At 38.7% G+C, this 12,092-nt stretch overlaps 1 protein-coding gene across 9 annotated transcripts in view; it reads right to left on the bottom strand.

Moving 5' to 3' along the window:
* LIMCH1 (LIM and calponin homology domains 1) overlaps positions 1–12,092 on the bottom strand; it is a 314,049-nt gene that overhangs the window by 89,940 nt on the left and 212,017 nt on the right. For 8 of the 9 annotated variants that reach the window (XM_090035832.1, XM_090035833.1, XM_090035834.1 and 5 more), the window contains exons 5-7: positions 10,252–10,282; positions 6,447–6,557; positions 688–883 (exon numbers count right to left, since the gene is read on the bottom strand). In XM_090035832.1, the coding sequence (XP_089891958.1) occupies positions 688–883; positions 6,447–6,557; positions 10,252–10,282 (338 nt within the window). The remainder of the gene's footprint in view (positions 1–687; positions 884–6,446; positions 6,558–10,251; positions 10,283–12,092) is intronic. The other variant, XM_090035838.1, reaches the window with a different exon arrangement.

The following is a 12,092-nucleotide window of genomic DNA, read 5'->3' as shown; positions in this document are numbered from 1 at the left end:
CTGCAAGCTTTACATCTGCAGAGTTCCCATCATCCCAAGAGAGCTCTCAGCTAGCTAGTTATGGTTAGACTGGTTTCCATTTTAACACCACTGTAAAGGTGTGCCAGAGATTGTGGCTATATCTTTTGTTAAAAATTAAAAATCCTTTTATTAAATACTGAATGGAAGGAATTCATTTGCAGAATTGCCATAATTATATTTTCACAATATTGGATTTCACCTCTCTCTCAAGTATCAGCAATTTCCAAGAGGTTTCCAATTAGTCTCTCCACCAGCAAGTTTTTATTTACAAACCATTTAATTAATTTCAACTCCCTCCCTTGCATTCATTAGTTCTTGCTTCATCCTAGTTTCTGAGCTAAAGCATGTCTGCACAACATCTTGTTACACCATAACTCTGAGAAGCACCCTGTCATAAATTACGCTACTACGAGGTAATTCCATTTTCCCATTCTCCATTATTGTAGCGGAGACAGACTTCACATAAATTGGTGGCAAAATTATCTGAAGACTGCAAACAACATAAGCAAGCATTCACAGAAAGTTTCTTTACTAGTTCCTAAGATTTAGTAGGCTACTCCACGATTAAGAGACCAAGTCTAGTTTTTGAATGGCAGCAGTTATGCCCAAAAGTGCCATGTGTCACATTTAATTTTATGCATGTGCCTCTTTCTAACTGAGACTTACCATCACTGCTTCCTTTGAGTACTACATCTGGAGATGGTGTCTGCTGCGAGCGGGAGCCAAAAGAATCCAGACTGTCAAAAGAATCATCTCTGCCGTGGCGAGGTGGGGAGAGGGAATCACTGCGTTCAGAGTCCCAGCAGTCTATGTAACCGCTGTCACGAATGCTGCGTTTGGGGCTCTCGATATCCTCCGTTTCCTACACAGAAGCACAGAAGGCATCTCGTCAAAAAGCAGCTGCTTACATACAAATGAGCTTCATTATGCATCTGATAAAGTGCCTTCCTGGTGCACTAGAATCTCCTCCCTCAGAAAAAAGCTTTTCGCTTTCCAATCAAAGGCATAAGTAGAAACAACATCTGATTTTGTGCTGATTAAGGGGAAAACCACACTTCTTAGATCAGTACAGTTACTTGAAAGGAAACTGTAAGAGGCAGGTTAATAAATTTAATCAAAACTGAAATAAACCTGAAGCTTGACTTGTCCTCCACAGTCCATAGCACACAGGCAAAATCATTAGAAGTTTAACTTCATGGCCATACTGGGTATAAGAACACTTTTTTCCAAATGCAATCCCCCGGATCTGTCTACTGTATCTGGCTAGGACACCAGCCAACAGCATTTGTTGTTGTTGCTTCAGCTCAACAAAATAATGAAGCAGTGTGCCCCAGCCTCCCTCTACCTTGAAGAGAAATTCCTGTTATGAAAGAGGGATGTCTTTCTGAAGCAATCAGCAATGAAAAATATGCAAAATGCTTTTCCTGATGCCTCAGAAGAATTCAGTTGTGCTCTTTAGTCTTTGCCAGCTCCTGGCTCTGGGGGATATGAAAGCACTTGTAGCTGACCCACATGTTCAGAGGAGTGAGAACAATGGTGGTCTTTGACAGCCCTGTGATTATAAATTCTTTCCAGTGCAAGCAGCACATACTAAAACACTGAAACTCCAGCAGAGGAAAAGGTCAATGGAAGCCATCCTCACCCTAGCATTATAATAAATCCCTTGTTTCAACCAGTGTCTTACCATTAATTACAATAGCATAGGCTGAGAAAAACAAAAATAACTACTCTTGCTCAAAGATAAACCTCTGCTTTTTTCCTCCCCCAGACTAATGCTGAAAAAACAAGATGAGGGAGACAACATCAGACTGACTTTTTGTAAATCTGAAGAGACTGGAATGCAAAACTTTTTCCTGAGCCATTTAAACATTGATTTTCAACTAAAAACACTTATATGCACAACATAACATTCAGTTAGTGCACAACAACTGAGCTAAGAACAGTTCCTATCCCTTCCACAGCTCCTACTATCATTATTAGTCCTGCTAAGCAGATCAATCAACATCACAATATGATGCTGCAAATAACCTTCTCAATGCAGAATGTCTGGAGAAGCAGCTGCGAAGAAAGGGGGCAAAATACCACGTGAAAGCTCCACATGCAAAAGGTTGGAGGCTCAGAAGAAAAAGTAAGATCAATAACTAATGTCCTGTAGACTTCTCAGTAAGAAAGTTAATTAGTGCTACTGCACAGTTTGCTGCCAAATACAAGCATGCATGAGAGCAAAGGTTCTTTAAGGCCAAGCTAAGCCACCATAATGTGAATAAAATAGATACAGCACCAGAGTAACACTTGGGTTAAACCATTTTAAAAAAATTAAAGCCAAACTTTAATTTAACAAGCAGCAATTTAAACCTACATTTTTTCTCTCTCATTCCTGCCTATTAACAACATACACAAACAAAAATGCCACCAAGAACCATCATACAAATTTTAAGAAAAGTCAAGCTTTGCTGTATCAATTATACAAATGAAAGAACTGAACAACCCTGTTCAAATCCTTTTGTCTGTTTTTTCCAAAATGATCCAAAATCTTTTCCTAAATCCAAATGTTTTACAGCTCCTCATCTCTACATACCAAGCAGCTACATTCAATCCTCCAGCACATTTCCATTTTAAAGTAATGTGTTTGAATGTCATGGAAACGCTGAAACTGCAGCGAGGATCGAAATCAGATGCACTGTCCTAAAGTACAAACTGAAAAAGCCATTCTTCATTCACAATGTTTTAAAGTTTGAAACAACTTTAAAACAACTTAAGTGTGAATTTTTGGAACCCTCCCCCCATTTTCATTAGTCCATTAACATTAATTCAGTTTATTTTTTATCTGTAACTCACCAGGAATTAAGTGGGCAAAGGAATAAGCAAGACTGACAAGACACATTCTTGTAATTCATATGTAAACATGTCCTGTTTAGCTTTCCCCTTGGCATCTCATTCACCCAATAGATTTGTCTGATAGATATTTTTTCTAATTCTGAACATGTGTGTTATCTATTCCATTGCACCCACTCTAAGTTTATTATTTACATCTGTATTGCAATACTTTTTGAAGAGATAATCTTATAAACTACCACAATGCACTGGTCTAGCAGGCCCATCTGGTAAAAATCACTGCATAACTATGTGGTAGTAGAAGTATATAACAATTACCATACTTTAAATACATTTGCAAGACATTCTACATATTTTTTCAAACTGCTGAATATATTCAGCAAATTATGAATTAATCATTTAGACTTCAGTTTAAAAGAGCAGAAGAGTTTATAATAACATGGGTAAAATATCAAAAACAACACCTGAATGTCTTAAAAATAAGACAGGGTAGTTCACTCAGTAAGGGACTGAGGACAGCATGCATTTTATTATGCAAAAAAACTTACCATAACTGGGTGTAATGGTGGTAATTACTCATCCTGAACCCTCACTTGTTGTCAGTGCTATTAAAATTTAGTGGAAACAGACTGGCAGAGAATGTGATTTACTGTTTATAAGTTGTCATCTAAGCAACGAGCCACTGTCAATGCACCAGAATACTCCAAAGTATAATTAAAATGTTTTAACTTACAATAAATATCTTTTAAAGTAACTCAAAGAAGAATCTATATGGATCAGAGGGGAATCTGGGATGGCCAGTGACTTTTGCAATACCACCTTCCATACAGTCAGCTATGAGGGGATACCTCATCTTGGCTGTAGTTTCTGCTTTTCCAGTGCACAACATTCAAGCTTGTTGCTTGTCTTCTACCTACAGAATTCTACCCCCCTCTTCTGAGCTCGGCTAATGATACTAGCCACTCTACACTTTTATCTTCTCATTCCACAAATGTTTCTGGACTTTAGTCCAAACTGCCTCCTTCACAAGAGAGGCATTTTTCCTTGAGCCAATCCATATGTTACCTTCTCCTCTTCCAAATTTCCCTCAGTGCCCCTTCTTCTGACCACAGAAAGCTAGACAATTAGACACAGCTTACCAGAGGAGGAGCAGACCGTAGATTATACATGATAAATACAAGTATGAATAAACTGTGTCATGAAACACAAATGACATGTACCAAACCATACTTTGACTATTCTGCTTTTGTGTGTTAGCCTACTTCCTCTCCACCTGGGGGTTGGTTTGTTACTCTTGGGTCTTTCAGAGGGCAAATCCTTCAGATCAGGACTACATTCTCCCTCCTGTCTCTCCACACTACTGAATATATCTGCATCACTACCACAAACATACAAGTAAATAATAATGAGGTTCAGTTTGTCACATGGTTCATGAGTGATTCATGCAGGACATTTCAAATGAAGGTTAATAAATCTTCGCTGCTCACCCCATTGTCAGGTATGCAGCACAGAGAAAATATATCAGAGAAAAACAAGAGAATTTTTTCATAGAAAATATTTCAAAACTTCTTCAGGATTATTTTCTGTAAAGCCAGATGCTTCAATTACCATAAGCCCTCCTACGCAGAGTTCAGAGGACATTCTCCCTCCCCTAGAGAGTGAGCCACGAGTGATTTAGAAACAGTTTGAGATCTCATGTCCTTTCAAGGAAAGGATCCAGCATTGGGTATGACAGAGTGATGGTGCTGGTTCTCTACCTTCCTCTGTCTCCAAACTTTATCTCCACAAGATCATAAAATAATAATCTGAAGCCTTGGCGTTTTTATGCACAGTAAAGGAGTATAGGACTTAATATACCTGGTGCTTATATCTGACACTTTTTTTGTGGGTGAGCCAAGGTGGAGGGGAAGAGGAGAAAGGAAAAAAGGAAGAAAACAACTCTTTGAAAGGCTGATGTAATAAAAACATTATTCTTAGAAACTGCTCAGGATTTTAGAAGGATGGATAAAATTCAGGACAATGGATAAGCACTCTCAGTAAGGTAGCTGAAGACATCTTAAATTTAATCTATTCAATTTATGTAATTTACATGTACACAATGCAGCTATTGCTTTATGGCTGACTTCCCTTGGCTTATTCTACCCACCCTCCTGTGCATGCTTCCCAGCCCCACTTTTTCTTCTATTTCTCCCCCCAAAATAAATAGACAATTTTTTTCTCTTAACTTATTCCTCTGGCTAGGTTCACACAGCCAGTAGGCTCCCCTAAAGAAGATGACTCAAGGAGGAAGAGAATCAACTTATCCTAAAGCTTTGTCCTCCCACTAGAAAGTACAGGAAAGTAGGAACTACTGCATGTTGGCCAAGTGCATTCCTACTCTTCAGGGGTATAATACAGGGGTATAATTTCCTGGATCTGCCAGCAAGACAAACAACAACAGAGAGCAATGAGTCAAGAGCAATGACTAACTGTTCATGCTTACGAGCTGCCAACTGGAATGAGATAGACTACCACATACCTTGTAAGCCAGACAGAACAAGAGTCTTCTTTTTTTCTTTTTTCTTTTTTTTTTTTTTTTTTTGAGGTAATGGATGAAAAAAATGTCCAGGAAGGTATACCAATATTCACTGCAGCTCAGGGTAAATGTCCTAAGCCTTGTTTCAGGGGATTGCTTTGTGCTAGCCAGCATGACACAGCTGACTTGTAGGAAGAGCGATCATTATCTGCACTGGCCTCATGCTAGCAGCAAGACCTGAACGGTCTGCAAACCAATCCCCCAAACCATTTTCAGCAAGTATTTAGAATCTGGCAAATGCAGATTATCAAAGTTCTCTTGCCTGTGAAGCAAGTACTCATTCCCTCCCCAAGCCTCTGTGGCTTTATCTGCCTACTGAAAAAGTATATACTTTGCTTTGAACATTGTAATGAAGCTGAAAACAGGATAAGGAAAGAGCTATCCATAAAGCTTTATGTTCAGACATCTTCTCTTTAAGCTGATCTTCCTGGGCTAGGCAACTCTGTACTGCTAACTTTAGTTACTACTTGCAATAAACTAGCACATTCTTTTAAAGTAAGTTGCATACAATTTCCCATCTTCTTCCATCCATCTTTCTCCATTCAGCTGGTAATGGACAACTTAATTTCCCATGAATGGCAAATTCAGCTTGCTATACACAACAAATTCCTGGTCAAGAGCAAACTGCTCATCCACCTGACTCTTCCTGTTCCTATGACTAGTCAAGGGTCTGCTCTATATATTAGGGCAATTCAGAGCACCACAAACTCTGAAAACTGAGGATGGCTGACATTTTAAAACTGAGACATAAGAGTCTAAAAAAAATATGAAAATTAAGGTATAATTTTCCAAGTCCTTTGTTGGCAACTGCTGCACTTTTAATCCTACCAGTAAAAATCACCTGCCAATATGTATTAACGTTTTAGTACTTCTAAAACGTTACTTAGGAACTCATTCAATAGCCCACCATTCCTACTCTACTTCCACAATAACGGACACTAAACAGAACTTTTGTGACATGAATCTTTAACCAATGAAAAGCTAATGTGCATTCCCCAAAATGAACAAGAATTACCTTTCTCATCTGTGCCAGCAATCCTTCAAATTCCCTCAGGTTCAGTGCTGCTCCATTATACGAAGTGCAACTGTTTGCTGCTTTCCCCAGCCAATAAATGGTGACTAATACCTGCAGAAGTTAATAAGCTTTAATTGAAGCCATGTACCCAATTACTTTCCTTAATTTACTTTTCCTAAGTATCTCTAATTAATTCCAAATTACACAGAATAACTGGCAGGGTTGAGGATCTATTAGAGATCTGAGTTCCAAGTTTTACATAAGGACAGATCTGTCAATAATTAAAAGTAAATATGAGGCATTTATCAAAGGTAAAATAATACTAGAGAATTTGGTGCAACAGATTACAGCTTAATGAAAAATGTATAAAAATTGAGTATCATGTAATACCTGGCTGGAAAAAGGTAGCAGACATAAATTTCACTGGTAAAAAACTGCAGCACTCTCAAATGTGCTAAGTGAAGAGAGCTCTAAAAGAACCACTTTCTAATAATGCAAGTTGCTATTATTTTTACATTTTTTTCCCATGACATTTTCATCTGTTTAATTCCAACACACATGACAGCTTGATTCACACAAGATTAGTTTAGTAGAATCACAGGAAAGTGAGGCTGGAAGGGGCCTCAGGAGGTCATATAGTCCAACCTTCTGCTTCATCATCCTTAACTAAACCATCCCAGCATTTGTCTAGCCCAGTGAACCCTGGAACTGGGGAGTGCCTAGGCTGCTAAGATTGAAGCACAACATTAGTACTGTTAGGAGTGCAAACACCCATACATGTTTCATAAGATAAATGCAGAGATTTCAAATAGGATTCCATAGTTAAAAGTGTTCTCTTTCTGAGTTTCTTTCCAACAAAATAACTGCTTCATTCTTTTCCATAGTTAAAAAGAAAGTGAAGCCTAAGGGGTGCCTTGAATCTAACAAGGGATGCTTTGAGTCTAAAAAGGTTGACAATCACTAGTCTAACCTGTTCTTAAAAACTTCCAGTGCTGGGAATTCCACAACCTCCAGGGCAACCTGTTCTAATGCTTAATCACCTCACAATGAGTTTTTCCCCAATAACCAACTTAAATTTTCTTTGCTCATTTTAAGCAATGAAAACTGCAGGCAACTTGTCCAGTTGCCTGCAGCCCACAAAATTGTTTATCATGATTCTCTGCATAACTACCCATTAGGTATACGAAGACTTATCAAATCCCTCCTTCATTTCACCAGACTAAATAGCCCCAGTTTCCAGTCCAACCTTCTCTCACAAGTCACCTTGCCCAGAATGATTTTTGTTCTCCACTTGATTCTTTCCAATTTGTCCACATCCCTCAAACAGTGACACTCAACCTTTTGGCCCCACAGGTCAGGTAAGTGTCATAGGGCCTGTCTCCGGGATGGATTGGGCATTGGGGCTTCACACTGCCTGCTCCCTGCCCTGTGCTGATATTGGGTCCTGGGGGCCCAGCACTACCCATTCCCTCTTCCTATGCACTGGGATTGGATCCCAGGGGCCTGGTGCCTAGTTCCCCCCCCCCCACATGCTGGGATTGGGTCCTGTAGGTCCAGCACCACCCATCTTCCAGCTCCCCACACTGGGATTGTGCCCTGGGGCCCTGTACCATCCCCACTTGGCCTTATGCACTAGAGTCAAGTATAGGACCTGAGGCTCCTTGTGGGTTTGGAAATTTAGCAGAAGAACATGCAGCCAAATTTCCAGGCCCATGGGGAGTCCCACAAGCTGGATAACATAGTGCTGCAGGTCAGATCTGGCCCACAGCCTGGTGGTTGAGCATCCATGCTCCTAAAGAATGGTGCCCAAATGTGGATACACTACTCTAGGTAACATTTCACTAGTGCTGAGAGTGAAAGAATCACTTCCCTTGACTTGTAAGCAATGTACCAGCTCATACCATTCAGCTTACTATTGACTTCTTGCCAAAAAGAACACACTATTTACTTATATTAAGTTTATGGTCCACTCTCACCCCCAGGTCCTTTTCTGCAGTACTTCAACCTTGCCAGCTGTTCCCCTGTCTGTAAATGCAACTGGTCTATCTTAAAGTCAAGGACTTTGCACCTGTCCTTCAATTTCATTTGATTAATTTCAGACCATCTCTCCCATTGATCCAGGTCATTCCTAATCCTATTCTTCAAAACATCTGCAACTCCACCCACCTTGATACCACCTGCAAATTTGTTAAAGTATACACTTAATCCTATCTTCTAGTCTGGATCATTAATGAAGACAAAATACAGTAGCAGACCCAGGACAGACCCCTGGGATACTCCGTCATTGCCTCCTCCCCTTGTTTTAATCAGTACTAATGAATAATGAATTTGAAACAGTAAGTTAAATAATATTAAGTATTAGATTTCAAATGTATTGTCACAATACTATGATAGTATACTGCATCACAAGCATGAAATAATGCGTGTTATAAAATAATGCAAAATAAAAAAATTCAAAGTGGAATTTCCCCCTAATTTTTTTCTTTACTTAGAAAAAGAATGGTGGAAATGTCATCTAAATAGGTAAAATCACATGAAAACTTTGATTTTTTTAAACCAGATTTTTTTCCTGACAAGAAAAAAAAAAGAAAAAAAAAAAAGGAAGAGTCCAGACAAAGTTTTCCAGCCCAGCATTTCTCAGTACATAACCAAGTCATGGAAAAATCACTCTTGTTAACAAGTTAAATGAAAACACTTGCAGACAAAATGGTGTTAGCAGCCAGGAGGGCTGTCCAGTTCGTTTTCCTGCCCAATGTTGCAAGGAAGTTTATGCTATTTTTGTTTATATGCCAGGATTATCTCCTCCCCGCTTCTTCATCTGGGGATGAAAAATATCTTTCCAGTGTCACATTAATAGGCAATTTTGACCTACAACATAGGAAGATGCATTGGAAATTTCTTCATTACAAAGAAAGATGCTTCCCAAAACAAAGCTGTCTTGCTTGTAAAAACAACACATTTATACAAAAAACTTTTAGCTAATTTCCTCAAAACAGACACCCAAAATGTCACTGAACTGAGATATTGTATCTTAATATGCTTGAAGAGGAAGCTACTTCTCTGCTGATGACCAGAGAAATAATATAAAATAATTGTGCATATTTACCTGTAGCCATGATTACTGGCTTGAAAAATTATTAGGAGACAGTCTTGGCATTTCCTTACAGTCTCTAGCGAGGGATGTCAGCCAAAGACAAATTGAATTTGCAGTAGTTAACAGCTGACAGAAGAGCCAGAAGGTTTGTTTGGCTTTAGAAATAACTAACTCTAGGATTAACAAAGTTCAGGCATTTCTTCTTTATTCTGCAATTACAGAATTATTACTACTGCCACCAATTTAAATCAGCAAGAAATCAAGATTAAACAGAACTGCCCACTCTGCCTTTAAAAGTGCATGTTGCTTGGAAATTCAATGAGAAAGCTAGGAAGTCTAATGGGAAATTAGTGCTCAGCAATTTATAGCTACATACAAAGAACACAGTCTGGCTTATATGCATATATTCTTGAAATACTTTGTATAGCTTTACTTTCGTCCATTTTATGCTAAGGTCAAAACAGTGTAGTTTTTGATGCATGTCAGCCAGAGTGGCTAGTTAAAACTGGACAGACAGAAGTTTATGTTCTTATTGTAATTAGAAACAAAGCAGTTCTATTTGTTTTTGCAAAGATGTTGCCTAGATTTTGTAAATTAGATAGCGTAGAACTTTACAGAAAACCCAGCATTTTAACTTCTACAGTCTAAATTTTCATTTAATATAAACTCAGGTTTATCCTGAGAGGAAAGTAATGCAAATTATTTACTTACATTTTTCAGTTTCCTGCTATAGTCAATATTCCTGCATGCAATAAGAAAGAAAAAAAAGGGGGGGGGGGGAGGGTGGAAAATCAGAAAGCAGACACTTTCCAAGAGCATATATGCAGCAGATCACGTGTTTCCTCAGCATAGGCCTACAGGATGCTTCTGGTTGGAAACAGGAAAACTAAGATGATGTGGTGCACTTATTTATTAGTTGATAATGCTGGATTATTTTGCCGCCATGACCACAATCACTAAATTAGAATGCTTTCCCTGTAAAAGAAAAATAGGTTTGCAGCAGTCCCTCAGTAATGTAAGCCACTGCCAAGAGTATTTCATTTATACAGAGCTGCTGATTTGGGGAAAAGGAGGCCTAAGTCCTGAAATCTACTCTATAATAATTCAAGGATTAATTTCTGCCCTGTAGTATGAAATACATAGGAAGGAACTACATACGCAAAGGTCAAGGAAGAATTCAGCTCCAGATTTAAATACAGCAAGTCTCAATAGGAAAGTGAACATGCAGAAAAAGAGAGAGAGAGATGAAACAGTAAGAAGACCCTGCAAAAACAGTCTTCTCTACTTCTCCTCTATTGTAAGATGTAAATTCCTAAAGCAGAAAATGTATTTAGAATGTGCAAAGAGGAGAGCAGTTTTCACACTAAGCCAATATACTCCTGGGCTAGATTTCCTCAACACGGCTGGAAGGTTTAAGTTAGGAATTGTAAAGTATGAAGTTGGTTGTACAAACACAAACTATACCTCAGCTTTAATTTATGCTGGAGAAAGAAATTTTTGTAGAATAGAACCTAGAGAAATGGATCTTGTTTGAATGTTGTACAAACAAATAAAAGTGGCATGCATTAAGCGGAGACTGTCCCCAGGTTGGTAATAAGCACTAACTCCATTAAATACTCTATTAAGTCAACTGAGTACATTTTCTCTCTGGAGAAAAAACAAATCGAAAAGGTCTTACATTTATGGGAATATTGAAAGCCCAGAAAATGAAAAACATTCAAATAATTTTTCTTGATCCCAAAACTTGTGGCACATATATGCTAAGAAAGCTAAATGGTGTTCATATTTTTTCATACTAAAAATGCACTGGAAAAGAAAGTATAAGTAATCAACTGTGAAAATCTTTAAAGCATTAGATCATGTATTTTGTAGCTGGATAATCTAAAAATTGGACTAAATAGGGCATACTTCGCTTAGAACACATAAGAAAGATACCTAAAAACTAAAAATACACTTTTATCTTAGTTATGTGTAGTGATGCCATAGGTTTATTTTTGTAACATTGAATTCTCGCCATCATTGCTATAATTATTGCTATAATAATCACTGAAACTCACAGCAGACAGAGGCATGTTCCTTGTTTTGACGTTTAGTTTACAGAAGACAGCTATGGACATTTTTCATTGAAAGAGTAATGAATTTGGCTTCCATATCTAGCTCAGTTGCCCACCATTAACTTGGAGAGTGCAGGGATATTGGCTGATTTCTACAGCTGCCTTGCTTGAAGGGTGTCATGAGTGAGCCATGCCAAATCAATCTACCATTGTGCTTAAGTGTGGGTTTTCCCTGGTCTCCACAGTTGCATCCTTTTGGTTTAACTCAGGGCTGTCTAACTTTGAAGCAGCTGGGGGCTGCATGTTGCACAGGCCACATCAGCAAGCACCTCTGGATCATACCTACCCCACTGCACTGTGCACATGGGCAGATCTTCTCCCCAGCACTGCATACATAGGCAGTCCCCACCTCAAGTCCCTCACTGCCCTCTGTGGTGGGCTCCCACAGAGCCATGGCCTGTGCCACTCCAACCTCTAGTTTTAATTTTGAAAACCTGA

This window comes from Crocodylus siamensis, chromosome 2 (genome assembly GCF_052110815.1).
Source record: "Crocodylus siamensis isolate JL-2025a chromosome 2, ASM5211081v1, whole genome shotgun sequence".
Taxonomy (NCBI): Eukaryota; Metazoa; Chordata; order Crocodylia; family Crocodylidae; genus Crocodylus; species Crocodylus siamensis.
Note: the sequence above shows the minus strand (reverse complement) of the source record. Positions and strands in the feature narration are given on the sequence as shown.